Consider the following 24,344-nt stretch of genomic DNA (forward strand, 5'->3'; position numbering starts at 1 on the left):
GACACAAAGCGACAAAGACAAGCAGCAAATTCCACAAGCAGCTTCCGTTCGAGTTTCCGATCGACATAAGCGAACAGATTTTAATTAAGTTTGCTGGTAGTTTCACCTTTGCGTCTTAATTCAATATGTGGATTCCTGAGATTTCTATTGAATAAACAGTGGATTTTGAATGTTTGAACAAACCACGTGCATTCTTTCATTTTTAATTTTTACACTGGAATGCTGCGACATCGAAAATCGCATCAAGAACGTGCATTTGCATCCTACTTGCGAAGAATGCACTATCGGAGTGCAGACACTTTGTATTCAAATAGGGTATCGCTTTGCCCTTTGAGGTTTTAAAAAGAACCGAAAACGATCTGTGTTTTATCAGTGCTGCTGGGGCAAAATTCTATATTTTATCGATAGTGTAGTATTGCGTTGTAGTTGTTTCCAAATCTCATCTTTTGAGTACGTGGTTAAGGAAAACTGTCTTTTGCTCTTTCCATTCGCTTTATCCTTAATTTTCAGTTTCCATTCATTGCATCCAATTGTAGATTCTTTACTGGGTGGTTACTTCTGTACTCAAAAAGCAATGGATTGTCAAAGCGACGCATTGTGTTATGTTAGTACTTTACAATAAGAGTTTTTCTTCAAACTGTAAAACTGCTTTACTAACTTCCGTCCTTCCTAGAATTTTTCAGTCCAAATCTAATCAGACAATACCTTCTTTAAATTTAAAGAAAAAGAAATTTTGGAGAGGCGATCAAATTTGTTTTCTTAAGCACATGTTATCTTAACGATACTTATATAAGCACAATAAAATCAAGCGAAAATCAAACTGCGGTCACATATTGTCCATCATCCAACCAACCATGACGTTCCTCCGTCTTCTCATATTTCCAATGCTGGTTTCGTCGATTTTTGCTGGACCTATCAACAACAGGATTATTGGAGGTGATTTTGCCGACCCCGGCCAGTTTCCATTCATTGTCTCCATACAACTAAGTATTCCTAACTTGTACGACGGACATTTCTGTGGTGGTTCAATTCTCAACAATAAGTGGATTCTCACAGCATCTCATTGCGTTCTGTAAGTACTCCAAAATTCAACATTCTCCTTCACATCGTTTTTCCACAGGAACTATCCGATTATGAATGAAACTTGGGCAATTGAACAAGTCTCAATTTTGGTCGGCACCAACGTGCTGGATGTCAATGGTACTTCCTACAAAGCCGAAAAACTGATTCCGCATCCACATTTTAACGTGACTAATCTGTTTAATGATATCGCTCTTATTAAAATCGATGGAAACATAGAATTTTCTGATTTGGTTCAAACGATACAAATTGGTGGTGTAGATGTGAACGATTCTAGTATTATTGCTGGTTGGGGAGCTGTTGACGAGAATCCTGACACAACGAACGAGTTGAGATATCTAGAAGTGTCAGCTTTGTCAGAAAAAGATTGCGCCAAATTAGCTGCAGGCTCTCCATATAATGTTGTAAGAGGACCCGGACAAGTTTGTGTTTACAAAGGTGTTGGGCATGGAGCGTGTCATGGAGATTCAGGAGGCCCAATGATTTTTGATGGGAAACTTGTGGGGGTTACATCTTACACTATGAATAACTGGTGCGCCGAAGGTTATCCTGATGTTTATACACGTACTGCTTATTACACAGAGTGGATCCAAGAAGTTATGGATAATAATTAATATGTTTAAAATGATGTACTTAAACTAAACATTCATAAAAATTGCGAGAACTGATTTATTTATTTTTTTCAAAAACCATATCATTGTTTTCTTACTTGATGAACCTCATCTTAAGCACCCTTTATCACAACAATACTTAAAAGCAAACCGAAGAGTTACATTAGGATAAGAATCTCCACATTTTCCAACCAGCTCATCCATGATGTTCATCTCATGTCTCTTCCTCTTGCTGTAGCTCAGGCACCAAGAACATCGGGTATACGTGTAAAATAAACATAATTCCAAAAGTTTTGAAATTTTCGTCGAATGTATAACAAAGTGAAAAGAATAATAAATCCAAATTTGTAAATCGTAGGAGGTACGGATGTTACTTGAAAAAATTAAACGCGATTTTTTCTTTAGTATATGTGAAGTTTAAAAAAAATCTAATTTCATGCAACTTTCGGACGCTCACGGAGCTGTAAATGGACATTTATTGTTGTTTTTCTTTGCTGTACAATTGACAAAAATTTCAATAATTTTTAGAATTTCGTCGATTTCATTGTCTTTGTTGACTGGGTTACTATTTTTGTTGTTTTCTTCGACCTTCGCAGTAAGTACCTCTCCACGACGAAATCGTCGGTGGTAAATAAGCCGCCCCCGGTCAGTTTCCCTACATTATTTCCACGCAAAGACTTGAAGGGCATTCTTGTAGTGGATCTATCACAAACGATCAGTGGGTTCTCGCAGCAGCTCATTGCCTTCTGCCAGTACGTAACAATCCGAATTTTTTTCTATCGTTGTTTCATAGAAAAAATTGTGGAAAATATGAAATCACCTCACTTAAACGAGTTACAATTTTTTCGGTAGCAACCTTCCGGTTAGAAATGGCACTAGCAATTGTTAAAATATTTGTTTGAGAACAATTCTATTATTATTATAGAAAATCTTCATCTTATTGATAGGGTGGTACTGCTTTTGGTTGTTTCCAAATACCATCGCTTAAATCCGTGGATGAAGAAAAATGTCTTTGTTCTTTCCATTCTGTCTATCCTCGATTTTCAGTTTACATTCGTAGTTTCCAAGTGGAGGTTGTTTACTGGCTGGTTACTACTGTACTCAACAATGGATTGTCACAGCGACGCTTTGTGTTATGTAAGTACTTCACAATAAGAGTTTTTCTTCAAACTCCAAAACTGCTTTACCAACTTCCGTCTTCCCTAGAATTTTTTAGCCGCAATCTAATCAGACAATAGTTTGTTTTAATTTAAAAAAGAAAATTTTTTGGAGAGGCGATCAAATTTGTTTTCTTAAGCACATGTTATCTTAATAATACTTATATAAGCACAATAAAATCAAGCGAAAATCAAACTGCGGTCAGATTGTCCATCTTCCAACCAACCATGACGTTACTCCGTCTTTTCAAATTTCCAATGCTTGTCTCTTCGATTTTTGCTTCGATTTTCGCTGGACCTATCTACAACAGGATTGTTGGAGGTGATTTTGCCGACCCCGGTCAGTTTCCATTCATTGTTTCCATACAAATAAGTATTCCTCACTTGCACCACGGACATTTCTGTGGTGGTTCAATAGTCAACAATAAGTGGATTCTCACAGCAGCTAATTGCGTTCTGTAAGTAGGTACTCCAAAATTCAACATTCTCCTTCATATTGTTTCTTCACAGAAATTCTCAGTATTTGAATGAAAGTTGGCCAATTGAACTCGTCTCAATTTTGGTTGGGACCAACGTGTTGGATGTCAATGGTACTGTCTACAAAGCTGAAAAACTGGTCGCACACCCAGATTTTAACTTGAATACTTTTTACAATGATATCAGTCTTATTAAAATCGATGGTAACATCGCATTTTCTGATTTGGTTCAAACCATAGAAATTGGTGGTGTCGTTGCAAACGATTCTAGTGTTATTGCTGGTTGGGGAGCTGTTGATGAGAATCCAGACACAACGAACGAGTTGAGATATCTAGAAGTGTCCGCTTTGTCAGAAATAGATTGCGCCAAATTAGCTGAAGGCTCAAAATTTAATGTTGTAAGAGGACCCGGACAAGTTTGTGTTTACAAAAGTGTTGGGCATGGAATGTGTCATGGAGATTCAGGAGGCCCAATGATATTTGATGGGAAACTTGTGGGGGTTACATCGTACAGTATGAGTGACTGGTGCGCCGAAGGTTATCCTGATGTTTATACACGTACTGCTTATTACACAGAGTGGATCCAAGAAGTCATGGATAATAATTAATATGTTTAAAATGCGATGTACCTAAACTAAACATTCATAAAAATTACGAGAACTGATTTTTTTTTTTAAAACCGTATCATTGTTTTCTTACTTGATGAGCCCCTTCTTAAGCACCCTTATCACAACAATACTTAAAAGCAAACGCAAGAGTTAAATTGCGATAAGACTCTGCACATTTTCCAACCAACTCGACCATGTGTAAAATAAACATAATTCTAAAAGTTTTGAAATTTTCGTCGAATGTATAACAAAAGTGAAAAGAATAATAAATCCAAATTTGTAAATCGTAGGAGGTACGGATGTTACTTGAAAAAATTAAACGCGATTTTTTCTTTAGTATGTGAACAAACTTACAAACAAATTCCCATTTGAATTAAAAAAAAAACAGTGGTTTATACGCAGTGTTAAATTTTCAGTTTCTTTTTGCCGCGGAGCATGATGTTAAATATTTAATCTAAATTAAAGATTTTATTAATGTAGCTTCTGTAAACCAGCCTATAATGTTCCAGATGCCAAAAAGAACCTTAAATTTAATATAAGATAAAACAATTCTAGTATTTATTATTATTATCATTGTATCGGAGCACTTTTGCAATTTTGTTCATGTAGGTTAACAAAAAAAAACTCATTTCAATCAACTTTCCGACCGCTCACGATGCTGTAAATTGAGATTTATTGTTGTTTTTGTGTGTTGTGCAATTGACAAAAATTGGTCATCCCGTTTCAGCTTTACTGTCTTTCTTATTTATTTAATTTAATAAATTTCTGTTAATTACCATTGCTTAATTTCGCTCCAGAAGAAAATTGTCGCATTTCACATGACCTAACGTCAAATGTAAACAAAGTACCGGCTTATCATCTGTCAGGTCAGAGGTCAGCGTACCTTGGTACTTTCTTCGAGCAGTGTTCGCGGCAAATGTCGCGAATTCGCATACCCTTAGGCGACTTCCGACGAATTCAAATTGCACATTTTTTCATTACGGGTTTCTATATCGATTTTACGGCCGAAAAAAATATCGCGTCTCGGACAAGATTTCCGACGAAAGGGGAAGACATCTTGAATTCGAGATTGTCTCTAGGGTAGAGAAACGTCTTTGGGCAAGCATCTCAAAAGTCGCTTTTTCTGGGGAATCTTATGCCGAGGCGTACATCTGGAATAGCGAGCCCATGTCGGCTGCGAATTATTTTTTTTGGAGGTTCGTCCACGTGCCAACTTTATCCGGCGTTTTGAAGTTAAGTCTTGGGACTCAACCTTTGGGCTTCCCGACGCTGCCGCAACAACAGATAAGCTGTAGATTTTAAGTACATTTTAAGTACAAATGTACGAAACTTTCGTATTTTCCATTAATAATTTCGACCAAGCGCCAACGTTAGAATTTGTTGCTTTTTTTTGTAAATAATAATCAATAATCGATATTAATCTTTTTTTTAATTTAATTGGTAAATAATATTGAACATAGATTTCCTTTTTTTTTATACTCTATATTTTTATTCTTATTTACTTAACTATAAATTTAAGGTAAAGAAAAAGTACTTTTTCCATTCACGTTTTTGTTCATTTCAATTTCACTATGATCAATTTTTGTAAAGATCTGCCCACGACCGGATCTTTACTAATTTCAGTGGTGGTGGCGCCCATTTTCTTTCACTCTTCTGCCTATCCCTCACGCTAGAACCCATGACCCAGCGCTCAACCAAAATCAGCCTCCGGAGCCCAAAAGAGGTCACAACCTTCCGGATGCAAATGGCACTGTCAGTTGTTAAAATATTTGTTTGAGAACAATTAATTTATTATTATATAATTCTGTATCTTATTGCTAGGGTGGTACTGCTTTTAGTTGTTGCCTAAAAATCATCACTTAAATACGTGGAAGAGGAAAAATGTCTTTTGTTCTTTCTATTCTCTCTACCCTCGATTTTCAGTTTACTCTCGTAGTTTCCAAGTGGAGCTCGCTTACTGGCTGGTTACTACTATATTCAACAAGTAATGGATTGTCACAGCGACGCATTGTGTTATGTAAATAGGTACTTCACAATGAGAGTTTTTCTTCAAACTCCAAAACTGCTTTACTGATTTCCGTCTTCACTAGAATTTTTAAGCCGCAATCTAATCAGACAATAGCTTGTTTGGATTTAAAAACGAAAATTTTTTGGAGAGCCGATCAAGTTTGTTTTCTTAAGCATATGTTATCTTAATGATACCTATATAAGCACAATAAAATCAAGCGAAAATCAAACTGCGGTCACATATTGTTCATCTTCCAAGCAACCATGACGTTCCTCCGTCTTTTCATATTTCCAATGCTGGTTTCGTCCATTTTCGCTGGACCTATCCACAACAGGATTGTTGGAGGTGATTTTGCCGACCCCGGCCAGTTTCCATTCATTGTTTCCATACAAGTAAGTATTCCTAACTTGTACGACGGACATTTCTGTGGTGGTTCAATACTCAACAATAAGTGGATTCTCACAGCATCTCATTGCGTTCTGTAAGTGCTCCAAAATTCATCGTTCTCCATCACATCGTTTTTCCACAGGAACTATCCGGTTTTGAATGAAACTTGGGCAATTGAACAAGTTTCAATTTTGGTCGGCACCAACGTGCTGGATGTCAATGGTACTTCCTACAAAGCTGAAAAACTGATTCCGCATCCAGATTTTAACTTGACTAATCTGTTTAATGATATCGCTCTTATTAAAATCGATGGAAACATCGAATTTTTTGATTTGGTTCAAACAATACAAATTGGTGGTGTAGATGCAAACGATTCTACTATTGTTGCTGGTTGGGGAGCTGTTGACGAGAATCCAGACACCACAAACGAGTTGAGATTTCTAGAAATGTTCGCTTTGTCGGAAAAAGATTGCGCCAAATTAGCTGAAGGCTCAATATATAATGTTGTAAGAGGACCCGGACAAGTTTGTGTTTACAAAGGTGTTGGGCAGGGAGTGTGTCATGGAGATTCAGGAGGCCCAATGATTTTTGATGGGAAACTAGTGGGGGTTGCATCTTACACTATGAATAAATGGTGCGCCGAAGGTTATCCTGATGCTTATACACGTACTGCTTATTACACAGAGTGGATCCAAGAAGTCATGGATAATAATTAATATGTTTAAAATGCGATGTACTTAAACTAAAAATTTATAAAAATTACGAGAACTGATATATTTTTTTTGTTTTAAAAAACCGTATCATTGTTTTCTTACTTGATGAGCCTCATCTTAAGCACCCTTTATCCCAGCAATACTTAAAAGCAATCGGAAGAATTAGGTTACGATAAGAATCTCCACATTTTCTAATCCGCTCAGCCATGATGTTCATCTCATGTCTCTTCCTCTTCCTGTAGCTCAGGCACCAAGAACATTGGGTATACGTGTAAAACAAACATGATTCCAAAAGTTTTGAAATTTTCGTCAAATGTAAATATAACAAGTGAGAAGAATAATAAATCCCAATTTGTAAATCGTAGGAGGTACGGATGTTACTTAAAAAAATTAAACCCGATTTTTTCTTTAGTATATGTGTAATTCGATTTTTTTACGCTTAAATGCTGAATTTACGAAACCAACCCTCATTACAGGGTTGTATTCATTTTTTTTCCTTGAAAGGGTACTTCTAACCATTAACACAATGCTACTCGACTCACCCCTTCCGGAACACCCTTATCTAGTCAGGTCCGGGCTTAGCACAACTGGGAAGTCATGGAATTCTCGCAACAAAACATATTGCCACCTGCCTTATCGGCCTTAATCATTTATAATGGACTAACTTACCGGAGGAGCTTCGCCCCCTGCCCCATCGCTGGATAGCGGCTCGGATTACTGGCACTGACCTCATTTTCTGCAAAGGCAGGACACCCACGTCCTTACTCCGACCCTGGGCAGTTACTCGAACGGCTGGTCTGCACCCACGTCCTGGTAGCATCTCGGCATCTTTTTCTCTCTTCGAGTACGGTGAAATCTACCATCACCGTACCCACCCGCGTACTGGAAATCTACCATCCAGTACGCCATCTGGAAATCTACCATCCAGAGCACCTGGAAATCTACCATCAAGGTGCGAGATGTAGCCCTGCGCCTTCTGGAAATCTACCATCCAGAACACTTCCTGGAAGTCAGCCATCCAGGCCGCCTGGAAATCTACCATCCAGACACTACATGCCCCTCTCACTCAGCGCATTCTAGAAATCTACCATCCAGAACACTTCCTGGAAGTCAGCCATCCAGGCCACCTGGAAATCTACCTTCCAGGCTCCGCACTCGCGCACTACACTTAACTTCCACCTTCTCCTCCTACGGCCAATTCTTCACTGCCTTAAGCCACACTTAAGCCCTTAAGCACAGGGTGCGCAGAAGTCACTGAGCCAATCCAAGGGCTCTTAATTACAAAATTAATGACTCTCAGTTACGTCATCACCATTTTTACAAATACCACATTTTTATCGTCTTACATATGTGAATAAAATATCAAACAAATTCCCATTTAAATTAAAAAAAAAAACAGTAGTTTATACGAAGGTGTTAAATTTTCAGTTTCTTTTTGCCGCAGAACATTATGACTATGACTGTTCCTAATTTGTCCCGTGGATATATGAACAAACATTACCGATTTCTAATTCATAGTATCAGTTTACACAATAATTAATTTGACGATTGTTGATATTTGATTGGCGGAAAAACGATCACATGTCACTTTAACATGATGTTAAATATTTAATCAAAAATTAATAGCTATAATGTAGCTTCTGTAAACCGGCTTATAATGTCCCAGATGGCAAAAAAAACTGAAAATTTAATTTAAGATAAAACAAGTGTAGTATTTATTACTATTATCATTGTATCTTTGCAGCACTTCTGTAATTTCGTTCGTATAGTTTAAAAAAAATCTCATTTCAAGCAACTTTCGGACGCTCACGATGCTGTAATTGGACATTTATTGTTGTTTTTTTTGCTGTACAATTGACAAAATTTTCAATGATTTTTAGAATTTCGTAGATTTCATTGTCTTTGTTGACTGGGTTACTATTTTTGTTGTTTTCTTCGACCTTCGCAGTAAGTACCTCTCCACGACGAAATCGTCGGTGGTAAATAAGCCGCCCCCGGTCAGTTTCCCTACATTATTTCCACGCAAAGACTTGAGGGGCATTCTTGAAGTGGATCTATCACAAACGATCAGTGGGGTCTCGCAGCAGCTCATTGCCTTCTGCCAGTACGTAACAATCCAAATTTTTTTCTATCGTTGTTTCATAGAAAAAATTGTGGGAAATATGAAACCACCTCACTTAAACGAGTTACAATTTTTTCGGTAGCAACCTTCCGGATAGAAATGGCACTATCAATTGTTTAAATATTTGTTTGAGAACAATTCTATTATTATTATAGAAAATCTTCATCTTATTGATACGGTGGTACTGCTTTTGGTTGTTTCCAAATACCATCGCTTAAATCCGTGGATAAAGAAAAATGTCTTTGTTCTTTCTATTCTGTCTATCCTCGATTTTCAGTTTACATTCGTAGTTTCCAAGTGGAGGTTGTTTACTGGCTGGTTACTACTGTACTCAACAATGGATTGTCACAGCGACGCATTGTGTTATGTAAATAGGTACTTCACAATGAGAGTTTTTCTTCAAACTCCAAAACTGCTTTACTGACTTCCGTCTTTACTAGAATTTTTTAGCCGCAATCTAATCAGACAATAGCTTGTTTGGATTTAAAAAAGAAAATATTTTGGAGAGCCGATCAAGTTTGTTTTCTTAAGCACACGTTATCTTAATGATACCTATATAACCACAAAAAAATCAAGGGAAAATCAAACTGCGGTCACATATTGTTCATCTTCCAAGCAACCATGACGTTCCTCCGTCTTTTCATATTTCCAATGCTGGTTTCGTCGATTTTCGCTGGACCTATCCACAACAGGATTATTGGAGGTGATTTTGCCGACCCCGGTCAGTTTCCATTCATTGTTTCCATACAAGTAAGTATTCCTAACTTGTACGACGGACATTTCTGTGGTGGTTCAATTCTCAACAATAAGTGGATTCTCACAGCATCTCATTGCGTTCTGTAAGTACTCCAAAATTCAACATTCTCCTTCACATCGTTTTTCCACAGGAGCTATCCGGCTTTGAATGAAACTTGGGCAATTGAACAAGTCTCAATTTTGGTCGGCACCAACGTGCTGGATGTCAATGGTACTTCCTACAAAGCTGAAAAACTGATTCCGCATCCAGATTTTAACTTGACTAATCTGTTTAATGATATCGCTCTTATTAAAATCGATGGCAACATCGAATTTTCTGATTTGGTTCAAACAATACAAATTGGTGGTGTAGATGCAAACGATTCTACTGTTGTTGCTGGTTGGGGAGCTGTTGACGAGAATCCAGACACAACGAACGAGTTGAGATATCTAGAAGTGTCCGCTTTGTCAGAAAAAGATTGCGCCAAATTAGCTGAAGGCTCAATATATAATGTTGTAAGAGGACCCGGACAAGTTTGTATTTACAAAGGTGTTGGGCAGGGAGTGTGTCATGGAGATTCAGGAGGCCCAATGATTTTTGATGGGAAACTAGTGGGAGTTACATCTTACACTTTGAATAACTGGTGCGCCGAAGGTTATCCTGATGTTTATACACGTACTGCTTATTACACAGAGTGGATCCAAGAAGTCATGGATAATAATTAATATGTTGAAAATGATTAATGTACTTAAATAAACATTCATAAAAATTGCGAGAACTGATAATTTTTTTTTTAAACCATATCATTGTTTTCTTACTTGATGAGCCTCATCTTCACATTTTCCAACCGGTTCAGCCATGATGTTCCTCTTCCTGTACATCAGTCAACAAGAACATCGAATATACATGCAAAATAAACATAATTCGAAGTTTTAAAATTTTTGTCAAATGTATAACAAGTAAAAAAAATAATAAATTCCAATTTGCAAATCGTAGGAGGTACGGATGTTCCTTAAAAAAAATTATATAATTTAATTATATAATTTTGTATCTTTTTGCTAGGGTGGTACTGCTTTTAGTTGTTTCCAAATATCATCACTTAAATACGTGGATAAGGAAAAATGTCTTTTTGCACGATAGAACAATTTTGCTTAGTTACCGCGCCTGCTGTTGGAACAGTAAGTTGAGTTTACTGGTTACTAAGATAAACAAAACGGTAAGTAAAAATTTAAAAATAGTCATTAAAAAAGAAGGATTTATATCCATTCTCAGACGAAAATTTTGACTTTTCAGGTATTATTGAAGAACAATTAATGTCAATTATTTGTAACATTTTTAGTTTTATAAAAATAATCGAAATTTGTCTATCGTGCAAAAAATATTATAAGCATCACGAACGTTAAGGACTATACCGATCTCAGACAATAATTGGAGTCGTCGCTGCGCTCCTCCTCCAAACAATTGTCTTCGATCGGTAAAGTGTCCTTACCGTTCTTAATACTTAATATACTATTTGTTCTTTCCATTCTCTCTATCCTCTGTTTTCAGTTTACATTCGTAGTTTCCAACCGGAGGTCGCTTACTGGCTGGTTACTTCTCATTTATTTTAAATACCACATTTCAAGGTCATAATTTGTGGAAATTGTGGAGCTCTACGGCAAATTTGAAAGATTTATCTATTGAATTGAACATAAACGAGTACTGGAACACCCAAAGACCTGTTCGTGATTGTTTTCAATACATAAATCCTCTTAAATTTGTCGTAGAGCTCCACAACTGTCAGAAATTTTGGCCTTGAAATGCGGTATTCAAAATAAATGAAAAGTACTACTGGGTTCAAAAACCAATAAGTTCTCATAGCGAAGCATTGTGTTAAGTAAGTACTTCACAATGAGAGTTTTTCTCACTAGTATTAGTCAGTGATCGTCAAAATTTGTACCTAAAGATAATGAAGTTCTGCCACTTGACGAATAAGTTACAATTTTGATGGATAGGTACTAACTTTTGCCTAACTTTTCAGTTGCAATCTAATCAGACAATAGCTTGTTCGGATTTAAAGACAAAAAAGTTTTGAAGAGTCCGTCAAAAATATTGTCCGTTTTCTTTCATTAGTACATGTTATCTCAATGACACTTATAAGCCGAATAAAATCAAATGGAAATAAAATTGCAGTCAGATTTATCCATCTTCCAACCAACTATGACGTTCTTCCGACTTTTCATATTTCCTTTGCTTTTTTCATCGATTTTGGCCGAACCTATCGATAACAGGATTGTTGGAGGTGATTTTGCTGCCCCTGGTCAGTTTCCATACATTGTTTCTGTACAATTAAATGTTCCTAACTTGTACAACGGACATTACTGTGGTGGTTCGACACTCAACAATAAGTGGATTCTCACAGCAGCTCATTGCGTTCTGTAAGTACTCCAAAATTCAACATTCTCCTTCATATTGTTTCTTCATAGAAGTTATCAGTATTTGAATGAAACTTGGCCAATTGAAATAATCTCAATTTTGGTTGGCACCAACGTGCTGGATGTCAATGGTACTGTCTATAAAGCCGAAAAACTGATCGCACACACAGATTTCAACTTGACTACTTTTTACAATGATATCGGTCTTATTAAAATCGATGGTAACATCGAATTTTCTGATCTGGTTCAAACGATACAAATTGGCGACGTGGGTGCGAACGATTCTAGTGTTATCGCTGGTTGGGGAGCTGTCAACGAAAATCCAGACACAACGAACGAGTTGAGATATCTAGACGTGTCCGCTTTATCAGAAGAAGATTGCGACAAATTAGCTGTAGGCTCTCAATATAATCTTGTAAGAGGACCCGGGCAAGTGTGTATTTACAAAGGTGTTGGCCAAGGAGCGTGTCATGGAGATTCAGGGGGACCAATGATATTTGACGGGAAACTTGTGGGGGTTACATCTTACACCATGAATAACTGGTGCGCCGAAGGATTTCCTGATGTCTATACACGTACTGCTTTGTACACAGACTGGATACAAGAAGTGATGGATTCTAATTAAATTGTTCACAATGATGTGTACTTAAACTACACATTCAAAAAAAAATTGCGAGAACTGCGGTGCTATTCACTAACGTTTCGGAAATTATTTCCGATTGAAAAGTCAATTATGGTTATTCTGTGAGACATTTCTAAAATTCGAAAATATTTTCACTCGTCACAAAATGTTATCAGAATGTTAGTCAGTTTTGAATATTTCCGAAAAATGCTATTTTATAGGACAATTTGGAATTTTAGACTGACTTTCCGATCGGAAATAGTTTTCGAAACGTTAGTGAATAGCATCGCTGATAAGTTTTTTTTTCCAAAAACCATAACCTTGTTTTCCTACTTGACAAGTCTGGTCTTAGAGTAAGCACCCATTTATCATAGCAATACTTAAAAGCAAACTGAAGAGTCCAAGATGGATTGAGTGAGCAGGATTAACAGCAAACCCGGATAATCCAAACACCGTTAATCGATGTTCCACTGTAATTCCAAAAGAAATTTTCGTCAAATGTATAACATGTAAGAAGAATTATAAATGCAAATCTGCACATTGTGGGCGATCCGGGATTACTTAAAAAAATTAAATGGGATTTTTTCTTTAGTATGTAAATGAAATTACAAAAAAAAACATGATGGTTTAAAAAAAAACAAAAGTCTTATAATGTGTCTAGTCTTAAATTGTCAGTTTTTTACCATGTGGAACATTATGACTTTCGCTAATTTGTTCCCTGAGGACATAAACAAACATTGACATGTTTCTAATTCAATAAAGCTCACAGTGCTACAAACTGAGATTTATTGTTGCTTTTAATTGTTGCACAATTCACAAAAATGGAATCCTGTAAATTGAATTGTCTTTGTTGACTGTTGACTGGGCTACTAATGTTCTTCGACCTTCAAGGTACCTCTCCACGACAGAATTGTCGGTGGTGAATTAGCCTTTTCCCTACATGATTTCCACTCAAAGAGCATTCTTGTGGTGAATCTATCATAAATAATGATTAGTGGGTTCTCGCTGCAACTCATTGCTGTTTGTCAGTTCGTCACAATTCGGATTTTTGTATCATTTTTTTCACAGAAAAAATCCGGGAAAATAAGAAACCACGCCACCTTAACAAGTTACAATTTTAACTGGTACTAACCTTCCGAATACTAATGGTACTATCAGTTGTTAAAATATTTGTTTGAGAACAATTATACAAATTCTATATTTTATTGATATGGTGGTATTGCTTTTTAGTTGTTTCCAAATCCCATCTTTGAAATACGAGGTTAAAAAAAATTTGTTATGCCTTTCCATTCTCATTATCTCCCATTTTCAGCTTCCATTCATCGTCTCCAAGTGGATGTCGCAAATTGGCTGGTTATTACCATGATCAACAAGCAATGAATTATCACAGAGATGCATTGTGTTATGTAAGTACTTGACAATGAAAGTTTTTCTTACTTGTATTAGGCAGAGATCTTCAAACTGTAAAGATGATGAAATTCTGCCTCTTGACAAATAAGTACGATTTTGACGGATAGGTATTAACTTCTTTCTTCTCAAGAACTTTTTTGTCATAATCTAATCAGATAATAGCTTGTTTGGACAAAAAAAAATTAAAAGTCGACCAAATGGAGTATGTATTGCCCACTTCCTTTCTTTAGCTAGTGTTATCTCAATGATTCTTAAAAACAGAATAAAAACAAATAGAATTAGGAAGATTTAAAAGCAAAGATTACGGCGGCCTGTAGATCGGTAACACCAGAAATTTTGGAACGCGTGCGGCGATCTTTTATGAACAGAATAGCTTGTTGCGAAGCAAAGAATGGGCAGCATTTTCAACACTTGTTACGATGATTTGTTTCCAATTTTTATTAAATTTGTTACTGTAACATAACTTTGGCTTCCACTTTTGTTATCTTAATAAATCGTTGAACAATAAATGTCAGTGTGATGATTTTTTTAAATGTCAAGCATTAACCATCATTGATCATTGATCGATTTTATGTATTTCAATTTACAAATAAAAGCGAAGATTGCTTTAAAAATGTATAATGGGTTGCATTTTTTGAAATTACAGGTCGTACAGTTATGTGAATAGCCCTGTATGTCCGTTTTAGATATGACAGCGAAAATCCCGAATGTGATTTACAACAGTCCCATTTTATGGCTTAGAGGACACCAACTCAGAAATCGCCTGTATTCATAGAAACTCACCAATTTATCTAAATTCGCGAGATTCTGTTGTATCTTTTTTTCTTGCTATGTCGTGGTGCCCAAATGAGAGACTACGCCGTGTGTCTTATTTTTTTTTTCTTTCATTTTAATAGAATTTGCAATGAGTTCAGAAACCATGAAAGGGGCAGCCTGTCTGATTTATGAAGTTTCTGCGTAGAACTGTTAAATTTTTAATAGCGAAGCCAGTTGGTTCTTTAAACCTTTTATTCTTTTTTTGATTCTAAAATTTTCAGGAAAATCTACATTTTGCCATGCGTTATTATTTGTATTAGAGTTTCAAAAAACGAAAACCACAAAATATAAAGTTATCTTAAAACTTTCTTTGCTAAATGTTAAATGACAAAATACAATTAACTAGGTGGCTGTCGGAATTCTGTAGAACCCGGTTTTATTGTCAACCTAACTTTTTCGAGGTCTTCTTTGTTTCATAGTATAACAAATAAACAATCTCAAATTAAAATCCAACGCCACGGAAAAGCGAGGTTTACGAAAAAAGCGAGATCTACAGAATTCCGAGGGCCACCTAGTAATTAATATGTTTAGACTGGTGTAAGTAAACATTAATAAATAATTGCGAGAACTGATAAGCATTTTTTTTCCAAAAACCATATTATTGTCTTCTTAATTAACGAGCCTTATTTTAAGCACCCGTTGTCACAATAATACTTAGATTACGATAAGAATTTCCACATTTTCCAAGCAGCTCAGATATAACGTTCATCTTAGCTCCTTCTCCTTCCTATAGCCCAGTTAACAAGAACATCGGGTAAACATCTAAAATAAACAAAATTCCTAAAGTTTTGAAGTCTTCGTCAAATGTACCTAATACAAGTAAACAGAATAATAAATCCAAATTTTCAGTAAGTAACTTAAAAAAATTAAACGGGAATTTTTCTTTAAAATGTAATAAAATTACAAAAGATCCACATTTGTTAAAAAACGATGGTTTTACATAATTATTATTTGCAGTGTTAAATTTTCAGTTTTTTTTTGCCATGCAAAACATTATGACTTTCGCTAATTTCTCCTCTGGGTACACAAACAAACATTATGCCATGTGGTCCAGAACTCGTGACCCAGAGAAAAAAGGCTTCTGAAGGCAACAATCCTAAACCAAAATTTTGAAACTAAAAGAATTTAGCTGAAGAACAAATTTAGTTACGACGCGAAAACGGTATAGCAAATCAATGGACACATACGATCCTCCATTGGTCAGGTAAACATTACACCCTCGTTGCCTAGGAAATTGGGATAGCCTTTTACTCCACCTCTTGAACAAGCTTTAGGGATTGGTTGATAATTTTTTATACTTTTTCGAATACTATTAACCTTAAGCAATCTTTGTTTTGAAATTTACCATTTGTATTGTTGTCGGCACCTCCCCTTGTTTTCTGGGTCATGAGTTATGGGACATTGTATTTCTAATTAATAATGTCCCAGATGGCAAAAAGAACTGCGAAATAAATTTAAGATAAAGCCAATATTAATTTATTATCATAGTAATAAATTTGAATTTGTTCTTATAGCTTAACAAATAAAAAAAATACCTTTCTAGTAACTTTCAGACCGCTCACGATGGTTTAAATTGAGATTTATTGTTGTACAATTGACAAACATTTCAACACTTTTAGAATTTTGTCGATTTCATTGCGTTTGTTGAGTGGGCTGCTATTTAGTTGTTTCTAAATCTTATCTTTTGAATATGTGGTTAAAGAAAAATGTGATTTGCCCTTTCCATTTCATTCCTTCTATCCACGATTTTCAGTTTCCATTCACGTATTTTACAATGTGAGTTTTTCTTACTCGTATTAGTCAAAGATCTTCAAACTGAAGAGATAATAAAAATATAGTATGTGTTGCCTATTTGTTTTCTACAGCACGTGTTATCTCAATGATACTTAAAAGCAAAATAAAACCAAATGAAAATAAAATTTTGATCAGATAATCCATCTTCCAACCAACCATGACGTTCTTCCGTCTTTTCATATTTCCACTACTTGTTTCTTCGATTTTCGCCGGACCGATCCACAACAGGATTGTTGGAGGTGATTTTGCTGACCCCGGTCAGTTTCCATCCATTGTTTCGGTACAACTAAATGTTCCTAACTTTATCACCGGACATGCCTGTGGTGGTTCGATAATGAATAATATGTGGATTCTCACAGCAGCGCATTGCGTTCTGTAAGTACTCTAAAATTCGATTTTCTCCTTCATATTGCTTCTCCACAGAAACGTTTTTAAAAATTTAACTGAAACTTGGTCAATTGAACAAGTATCAATTTTGGTCGGCACCAACGTGCTGGATACCAATGGTACTGCATACAAAGTCGAAAAACTGCTTTCGCATCCAGATTTTAACATGACTTATGTTCATAATGATCTTGGTCTAATTAAAATCGATGGTAACTTCGAATTTTCTGACATGGTTCAAACGATACAAATTGGTGCCGTGGATGCGAACGATTCTAGTGTTATTGCTGGTTGGGGAGCTGTCGATGAGAATCCAGAGACAACGAACGAGTTGAGATATCTAGAAGTGTCCGCTTTGTCAGAAGAAGATTGCGCCAAATTAGCTGCTGGCTCTCAATTTAATGTTGTAAGAGGGCCCGGACAAGTGTGTATTTACAAAGGAGTTGGGCACGGTGCATGTCATGGAGATTCAGGCGGACCAATGATTTTTGATGGGAAACTTGTAGGGATTGCATCTTACACCATGAATGCATGGTGCGCCGAAGGATTTCCTGATGTCTATACACGTTCTGCTTATTATCGAGACTGGATACAACAAGTGATCGATAATAATTAATATGTTTAGAATGGTGTACTTAAACTAAACACTTATAAAAAATTGTAAGAATTGATAAGATATTTTTGTTTTCGTTTTTTAATAACCATATCATTGTCTTCTTTTTTTGTAAGCCTCATCTTAAGCACCCGTTATGATAACAACACTTAAAAGCAAAGAGAAGAGTAACATAACAATAAGTTTTCTACACATTTTCCAACCAGCCCAACCCAACGGAGAAAAACTAACTTCCGTTTTTCCTAACTTTTCAATCAAATCTAATCAGACAACAACTTATGTAGAATCAAAAATAAAACATTTTTAGAGAAATAATCAAATCGCTTGTTTTCTTTAGCACATGTTATCTCAATGCTACCGATAAATAGAATAAAATCAAATAAAAATAAAGTTGCGGTGAGATTGTCCAGCTTTCAACCAACCATGACGTTCTTGCGTCTTTTCATATTTCCCCTGTTATTTTTTTCGATTTTTGCTGGATCTGTCGAAAACAGAATTGTCGGAGGTGATGTTGCTGTCCCAGGTCAGTTCCCGTACATTGTTTCGGTAGAACTAGGTGCAGGTTCGGCGGCCGGACATAGTTGTGGAGGTTCGATCATCAACAATAAGTGGATTCTCACAGCAGCTCACTGCATTCTGTAAGTACTTCAAAATTCAACATTCTCATACTTATTGTTTCTTAACAGAAACTATAAGTATTACAATGAAACTTGGGCTATTGAACAAGTCTCAATTTTGGTCGGCACCAACCTGTTGGATACCAATGGTACTACCTACCAAGTCGAAAAACTGATTGCGCATCCAGACTTTAACTATACTTATCTGTACAATGATCTCGGTCTTATTAAAATCGATGGTAACATCGAATTTTCTGATCTAGTTCAAACGATACAAATTGGTGACGTGGATGCGAACGACTCCAGTGTTATAGCTGGCTGGGGAGCTATAAACAAGATTCCATTCGCATCGAACAAGTTGAGATATCTAGAAGTCTTCACTTTGTCAGAAGAAGATTGTAGCAAATTAGCTGCAGGCTCTCAATATAATGTTGTTAGAGGACCCGGACAAGTGTGTATTTACAAAGGTGTTGGGCACGGAGCGTGTCATGGAGATTCAGGAGGACCTATGATATTTGAGGGCAAACTTGTGGGGGTTACATCTTACACTATGAATGACTGGTGCGCCGAAGGATTTCCTGATGTTTATACACGTCCTGCTTATTACAAAGACTGGATACAAGAACTGATGGATAATAATTAAAATGTTTAGAATGGTGTACTTAAACTACACACTCAAAAAAAAAATGCGGAAACTGATAAGATATGTTTGATGTTTTTTTTCTAAAAACCATATCATTGTTTTCCTCATCTTAAAGACCCGTTATCAAAACAATACTTAAAAGCAAAGAGAAGGTTAAGATTGCGAAAAGAGCTTTCACATTTTCCAACCATCCTAGTCATGTGGCTCTTCTCAAGTTTCTTCCTCTTCCCGTTGTTGTTTTCTTTGACCTTCGCGGTACCTCTCCACGACAGAATCATCGGTGGTCAATTAGCCGCTCCTGGTCAGTATCCATACATGATTTCTATACAAAGGTTTAGTGGACATTTCTGCGGTGGTTCTATGATCAACAATCAGTGGGTTCTCACAGCAGCTCATTGTCTTCTGTAAGTACATCCCAATTCATATTTTTTTCTATCGTTATTTCACAGAAAAATTCCGGGAAAATATGAAACCACGCCACCTGAACAAGTCACAATTTTGGCCGGTACCAACCTGCTGAATACCAATGGTACAATTTACAAAGTCGAAAAACTGATTAATCATCCGGAATTTGATATACCAACTGTTCACAATGACATTGGTCTTTTGATATACCAACTGTTCACAATGACATTGGTCTTATTAAAATTGATGGTAAAATCGAGCTTACTGATTTAGTTCAAATTATAGAAATAGGAGACGTGGAAGCAAATGATTCCAGTGTAATCGCTGGATGGGGACACACCAGTTATGATGATGAAGAATTTCCGAATGAATTGAGATTTCTAGAAGTGTCCGCTTTGTCAGAAGAAGATTGCCGCAAATTAGCTACAGGTTCTCTATTTAATGTTGTAAGAGGACCCGGACAAGTGTGTATTTTCAAAGGCGTTGGGCAAGGAGCGTGCCATGGAGATTCAGGGGGACCAATGATATTTGATGGGAAACTTGTGGGGGTTACATCTTACACTATGAATGAGTGGTGCGCCGAAGGATTTCCTGATGTGTACACACGCGTAGAGTATTATAAGAAGTGAATAGAAGATATGATTACTTTAAATTAAATTAAAAAAAATTTGCATGCCAAAAGTCTTACTTATTCAGTAATTCCACATTAATGATAGAATTACTCTTACTACTTATTATGGAGACTGGATGCAAGAGGTGATAGACGTTAATTAATTAAAGTGTTGCTATTTTTTTAATAAAAGTTAGTTTAAAAAATTATTAGATTAATTAAGTAAACGTGTGCTGACTATATTCGTGGATTTGAAGTTCAACTAAATCCGATTCAAATGGGCCAAAATGTGGGTTGCTTTTTGTTGAATTGAACGAAGGACCGGAATTAAAATTTAATTGGATTTTTGGGTGGGTGTTTGCTTTTCAATGGTTAACAAATAACACTGAAAACTAACTAAAATCTTAAGCGTCCTCCACCCACCACCAATGGAGTGGAATGGGACATTCAATGGGCTATAATATTCCACGACTTATTAATAAAATTTAGGTCCTTGTCAAGATATTGGTTTGAGAACAGTAAATCAAATTTTGCATTTCGGGGTTTTGGAATAACAAGGTTCTAACTGCATTTCTTACGAAAATTGATAATTTTATTATTTTCTACTCTCTTTAACATGTCTTCTGTTTTCTTAATTAGAATAAACGTAGCTTAATGGCTTTTCAAAATTCGAGAAGTACAAATTTTTATCTACCATAGATTAACTTAATGTTTCTAGTTAGGTCTTGTATTTTCACTAATTAATTTCAGTGCAGTTAGAACCTTGTCATTTCAAACCCGCGATTTTTATCGATATTGTGGTGTTGCTTTTTAGTTTTTTCCAAATCTCACTTAGTTAAGAAAAATGTCTTTTGTTCTTTCCATTCTCTGTATCCTCGTTTTTCAATTCCTTATTATTGCCTTCAAGTGTAGTTACTAATTGATTTCAACAAGCAAAGAATTGTCATAGCGACGTAATCGTCTTATGCACTTCACAATAAGAGTTTTTCTTACCCGTATTAGTCAGAGTAATTTGAACAAGTTACAATTTTGACGGTGAGGTACTAACTTTCGTCTTTTCTAGAACTTCTCTATAGCAATCTAATCAGACAATAGCTTGTTTGGATTTACAGACAAAAAATTTTTGAGTCCACATGTTATCTCAATGATACTTAAAAGTAGAACAAAATCAAATGGAAATAAAATTGTGGTCAGATTATCCGTCTTCCAACCAACCATGACGTTTCTCCGTCTTTTTATATTCCCTCTGCTTTTTTCTTCGATTTTCGCCGGGCCTATTGAAAACAGGATCATCGGAGGTGATATTGCTGCCCCCGGTCAATTTCCATACATTGTTTCGGTACAAGTTGGTACAGACTTATGGACCGGACATTACTGTGGTGGTACCACACTTAATAATAAATGGATTATCACAGCAGCACATTGCGTTCTGTAAGTAGGCACTCAAAAATTCAACATTTTTATTCATGTTGTTTGTTCACAGAAACTATCAGTATTTGAATGAAACTTGGCCAGCTGAACTAGTCTCAATTTTGGTTGGCACCAACGTGCTAGACACCAATGGTACTATGTACAAAGTCGAAAAACTGGTTGCGCATCCAGATTTTAACGTGACTACTCTTCACAATGATCTCGGTCTTATTAAAGTCGATGGCAACATTGAATTTTCTGATCTGGTTCAAACGATTCAAATTGGTGAAGTGGATGGGAACGATTCTAGTGTTATTGCTGGTTGGGGAGCTATCGACGAGAATCCAGTTGTAGCGAACGAATTGAGATATCTGGAAGTGTCTGCTTTGTCGGAAGAAGATTGCGACAAATTAGCTACAGGCTCTCAATATAATGTTATAAGAGGACCCGGACAAGTGTGTATTTTCAAAGGCGTTGGACAAGGAGCGTGCCATGGAGATTCAGGGGGACCAATGGTATTTGATGGAAAACTTGTGGGGGTCACATCTTACACCATGAATGAGTGGTGCGCCGAAGGATATCCTGATGTCTATACACGTACTTTTTATTACAACGACTGGATACAAGAAGTGATGGATAATAATTAAAATGTTGTAAAAGTGTACTTTAATTAAACACTCATAAAAAATTGCTTTAAAGTGTTTTTTCTACTTTGCGTTCGAACTGAGGTTGTTTCGATATGCAAAAGAAACAAATATGGAATCACAACAGTGAAATATATTTGTTAATTTATAATTTTTACCGCTCTCTAAAAATGCGAATTTTGGATGTAGTCGATTTTTGCTCTCAGGGAAAGAATTGATAAAAGTCTGAGTCCTTGTCAAAATATTTGTTACAGAACATTGAGTCAAATTCTATATTTTATTGATAGGGTCGTACTGCTTCTTAGTTCTTTCAAAATTTCATCTTTTGAATAGGTGATGAAGGAAAATGTCTTTTGCTCTTCTCTCTATGCTCGATGTTCAGTTTCCATTCATTGCTACAAGTGGGTGGTTACGACTGTGTTCAACTAGCAATGAATTGTCACAGCGACGCATTGTGTTATGTAATGTACGTTCTATTAAGAGTTTATCTTACCCATTTTGGTTCCAGATCTTCAAACTGTAAATATAACAAAATTACAATTATAACAGACAGTTCCCAACTTCTGTCTTTCGTAGAACTTTTCTGCCGCAATCTAATCAGACAATAGATTTAAGTACAACACAGTTTCATAGAACCGATCAAATATATTGCCCATTTGTTTTATTTAGCACATGTTATTGAGGGGGGTTTCATCTTACACTATGAATGATTGGTGTGCTGAAGGATTTTCTGATGTCTTTACACGTACTGCTTATTACATCGACTGGATACAAGAAGTGATAGACTCTAATTAATGTTTAGAATGATGCTTAAACGACACTCATAAATAATTGCTAGAACTGATCAGATATTTTTGTTTTTTTCCTTTGTAAGCGTCATCTTAAGCACCTGTTATCATAACACAACTTTAAAATTAACGTAAGAGATTACGATAAGATTCTTCACATTTTTGAACCAGTTCAGCCATGACTTTCTTTTCATGTTGTTTTCTTCGACTTTTGAGGACTAATAAAAGTCATTTTAGTATGCAATTAGTTTATTTAAGTATGTATTGATAAAAATCTTACTTTTTTTCAAAATATGTATTTGTTTGAAAACAATCAATTCTATCACTGAATAAGTAGGAATTTTCTCCATGCAAAGAATTTTTATTTTAATTTGAAGAAATCATATTTTCAATCCACTCCTTATAATACTCCACGCGTGTGTACACATCTGGCAACCCTTCGGCGCAGTACAAATTGAGAGAATACGATATAACTCCCACAAGTTTCCCATGATGTATCATTGGTCCACCTGAATCTCCAGAACAAGCCCCAAATCCATTTCCCCTTAAAACACAAACATGTCCTGGTCCTCTCTTCAAAGTTTTATTTGAAGCTAGAGCTCTAGTTTCGCATTCCTCGGGAAATAAAGTTCTAACATATAAATATCTCAAATCATTCGGTGTTAACTCATCCTCGGTTATACCCCATCCAATTATAGTACCTAGATCATTTCCAACAGTTTTATCAATGGCGATAACTTGAACTAAATCAGTAAACTCAAAAATTCCGTCGATTTTGATAAGACCGATGTCATCTTCAAGGCGTTCCATATCAAATCTTTCGTGTTTGATCAATTTCTTTGCATTGTACCTTATACCACCCGTGTCCAGTTGATTGCTACCGACTAAGACTGTTAAATATGATGGTTGTAGAAGTTCGGTGATGTTAGTCAGGTCACTGTTAATAAAATTCTTAAAAAAAGGTTTTAAAAGAAGTATACGTACAGGAGGCAATGAGCTGCGGTTACAATCCATTGGTTGTTGAGGATGGAACCACTACCATAACGTTCATTGTAGAAGTCTGGAATGTTTACGTGCAGAGCGGCAATAAACGGGAATTGGCCAGGTTTGGCAAGGTCACCGCCTATAATTCTAGGAGATGCCAAAATTGGAGTGGAAAAGAAAAACACAAATAAAACAACTGAGATGACTTCCATAGTCGCTGAAAGCAGATACTACACTACTATGATTTTCGATATTGCACTGATAAAAAATCTGATTCATGAACACTTGTTTA

The 24,344-nt window shown here is 36.0% G+C and overlaps 8 protein-coding genes and 1 pseudogene across 8 annotated transcripts; 8 read left to right on the forward strand and 1 right to left on the reverse strand.

Moving 5' to 3' along the window:
- Window positions 1–836: 836 nt before the first annotated feature.
- Window positions 837–1,748, forward strand: LOC148168068 (chymotrypsin-2-like). The gene is made up of 2 exons (XM_088046320.1): window positions 837–1,072; window positions 1,121–1,748. Exons 1-2 carry the CDS (start codon window positions 855–857, stop codon window positions 1,692–1,694), a joined length of 792 nt encoding a protein of 263 aa, XP_087902446.1. The 5' UTR covers window positions 837–854; the 3' UTR covers window positions 1,695–1,748.
- A 3,862-nt stretch (window positions 1,749–5,610) lies between these two features.
- On the forward strand, window positions 5,611–7,101 carry LOC148168069 (chymotrypsin-1-like). Its single transcript, XM_088046164.1, has 6 exons — window positions 5,611–5,703; window positions 5,754–5,757; window positions 5,856–5,896; window positions 5,958–6,098; window positions 6,159–6,421; window positions 6,470–7,101. Exons 1-6 carry the CDS (start codon window positions 5,611–5,613, stop codon window positions 7,041–7,043), a joined length of 1,116 nt encoding a protein of 371 aa, XP_087902290.1. The 3' UTR covers window positions 7,044–7,101.
- A 1,750-nt stretch (window positions 7,102–8,851) lies between these two features.
- On the forward strand, window positions 8,852–10,676 carry LOC148168070 (chymotrypsin-1-like). Its single transcript, XM_088046165.1, has 7 exons — window positions 8,852–8,856; window positions 8,989–9,144; window positions 9,186–9,240; window positions 9,296–9,529; window positions 9,613–9,678; window positions 9,739–10,001; window positions 10,050–10,676. Exons 1-7 carry the CDS (start codon window positions 8,852–8,854, stop codon window positions 10,621–10,623), a joined length of 1,353 nt encoding a protein of 450 aa, XP_087902291.1. The 3' UTR covers window positions 10,624–10,676.
- Window positions 10,677–12,090: 1,414 nt separating this feature from the next.
- LOC148168071 (chymotrypsin-2-like) lies at window positions 12,091–12,937 on the forward strand. Its single transcript, XM_088046166.1, has 2 exons — window positions 12,091–12,315; window positions 12,364–12,937. Exons 1-2 carry the CDS (start codon window positions 12,098–12,100, stop codon window positions 12,935–12,937), a joined length of 792 nt encoding a protein of 263 aa, XP_087902292.1. The 5' UTR covers window positions 12,091–12,097.
- A 4,174-nt stretch (window positions 12,938–17,111) lies between these two features.
- On the forward strand, window positions 17,112–18,215 carry LOC148168072 (chymotrypsin-2-like). Its single transcript, XM_088046168.1, has 2 exons — window positions 17,112–17,329; window positions 17,378–18,215. The coding sequence occupies exons 1-2, from the start codon at window positions 17,112–17,114 to the stop codon at window positions 17,952–17,954; spliced, it is 795 nt and encodes a 264-aa protein (XP_087902294.1). The 3' UTR covers window positions 17,955–18,215.
- Window positions 18,216–18,347: 132 nt separating this feature from the next.
- On the forward strand, window positions 18,348–19,247 carry LOC148168073 (chymotrypsin-1-like). Its single transcript, XM_088046045.1, has 2 exons — window positions 18,348–18,589; window positions 18,638–19,247. The coding sequence occupies exons 1-2, from the start codon at window positions 18,375–18,377 to the stop codon at window positions 19,209–19,211; spliced, it is 789 nt and encodes a 262-aa protein (XP_087902171.1). The 5' UTR covers window positions 18,348–18,374; the 3' UTR covers window positions 19,212–19,247.
- A 162-nt stretch (window positions 19,248–19,409) lies between these two features.
- Window positions 19,410–20,622, forward strand: LOC148168074 (chymotrypsin-1-like; annotated as a pseudogene).
- A 448-nt stretch (window positions 20,623–21,070) lies between these two features.
- On the forward strand, window positions 21,071–22,300 carry LOC148168075 (chymotrypsin-2-like). The gene is made up of 5 exons (XM_088046169.1): window positions 21,071–21,134; window positions 21,176–21,179; window positions 21,229–21,246; window positions 21,322–21,657; window positions 21,710–22,300. Exons 1-5 carry the CDS (start codon window positions 21,071–21,073, stop codon window positions 22,281–22,283), a joined length of 996 nt encoding a protein of 331 aa, XP_087902295.1. The 3' UTR covers window positions 22,284–22,300.
- Window positions 22,301–23,408: 1,108 nt separating this feature from the next.
- Window positions 23,409–24,308, reverse strand: LOC148168076 (chymotrypsin-2-like). The gene is made up of 2 exons (XM_088045298.1): window positions 24,053–24,308; window positions 23,409–24,005 (listed from the first exon to the last, which is right to left on the reverse strand). Exons 1-2 carry the CDS (start codon window positions 24,262–24,264, stop codon window positions 23,435–23,437), a joined length of 783 nt encoding a protein of 260 aa, XP_087901424.1. The 5' UTR covers window positions 24,265–24,308; the 3' UTR covers window positions 23,409–23,434.
- Window positions 24,309–24,344: the final 36 nt, after the last annotated feature.

The sequence above is a fragment of the Gnatocerus cornutus genome, chromosome 9, assembly GCF_029298725.1.
Source record: "Gnatocerus cornutus isolate USDA-ARS CGAHR chromosome 9, icGnaCorn1.1, whole genome shotgun sequence".
NCBI classification, from domain to species: domain Eukaryota; kingdom Metazoa; phylum Arthropoda; class Insecta; order Coleoptera; family Tenebrionidae; genus Gnatocerus; species Gnatocerus cornutus.

Excerpts from the sequence above, each read along its gene's own strand:
- LOC148168068 (XM_088046320.1), top strand. The coding sequence starts at position 855 with ATGACGTTCCTCCGTCTTCTCATATTTCCAATGCTGGTTTCGTCGATT. Across the intron at positions 1,073-1,120 it reads ACAGCATCTCATTGCGTTCT|GAACTATCCGATTATGAATG; the intron begins GTAAGTACTCCA and ends GTTTTTCCACAG.
- LOC148168069 (XM_088046164.1), top strand. The coding sequence starts at position 5,611 with ATGACCCAGCGCTCAACCAAAATCAGCCTCCGGAGCCCAAAAGAGGTC. Across the intron at positions 6,099-6,158 it reads TTTTTTGGAGAGCCGATCAA|CGAAAATCAAACTGCGGTCA; the intron begins GTTTGTTTTCTT and ends AATAAAATCAAG. Across the intron at positions 6,422-6,469 it reads ACAGCATCTCATTGCGTTCT|GAACTATCCGGTTTTGAATG; the intron begins GTAAGTGCTCCA and ends GTTTTTCCACAG.
- LOC148168070 (XM_088046165.1), top strand. Across the intron at positions 9,241-9,295 it reads AACGAGTTACAATTTTTTCG|AACAATTCTATTATTATTAT; the intron begins GTAGCAACCTTC and ends TATTTGTTTGAG. Across the intron at positions 9,679-9,738 it reads TATTTTGGAGAGCCGATCAA|GGAAAATCAAACTGCGGTCA; the intron begins GTTTGTTTTCTT and ends AAAAAAATCAAG.
- LOC148168071 (XM_088046166.1), top strand. The coding sequence starts at position 12,098 with ATGACGTTCTTCCGACTTTTCATATTTCCTTTGCTTTTTTCATCGATT. Across the intron at positions 12,316-12,363 it reads ACAGCAGCTCATTGCGTTCT|AAGTTATCAGTATTTGAATG; the intron begins GTAAGTACTCCA and ends GTTTCTTCATAG.
- LOC148168072 (XM_088046168.1), top strand. The coding sequence starts at position 17,112 with ATGACGTTCTTCCGTCTTTTCATATTTCCACTACTTGTTTCTTCGATT. Across the intron at positions 17,330-17,377 it reads ACAGCAGCGCATTGCGTTCT|AAACGTTTTTAAAAATTTAA; the intron begins GTAAGTACTCTA and ends GCTTCTCCACAG.
- LOC148168073 (XM_088046045.1), top strand. The coding sequence starts at position 18,375 with ATGACGTTCTTGCGTCTTTTCATATTTCCCCTGTTATTTTTTTCGATT. Across the intron at positions 18,590-18,637 it reads ACAGCAGCTCACTGCATTCT|AAACTATAAGTATTACAATG; the intron begins GTAAGTACTTCA and ends GTTTCTTAACAG.
- LOC148168075 (XM_088046169.1), top strand. The coding sequence starts at position 21,071 with ATGTCTTTTGTTCTTTCCATTCTCTGTATCCTCGTTTTTCAATTCCTT. Across the intron at positions 21,658-21,709 it reads ACAGCAGCACATTGCGTTCT|AAACTATCAGTATTTGAATG; the intron begins GTAAGTAGGCAC and ends GTTTGTTCACAG.
- LOC148168076 (XM_088045298.1), bottom strand. The coding sequence starts at position 24,264 with ATGGAAGTCATCTCAGTTGTTTTATTTGTGTTTTTCTTTTCCACTCCA. Across the intron at positions 24,006-24,052 it reads ACCGCAGCTCATTGCCTCCT|TGACCTGACTAACATCACCG; the intron begins GTACGTATACTT and ends TTTTATTAACAG.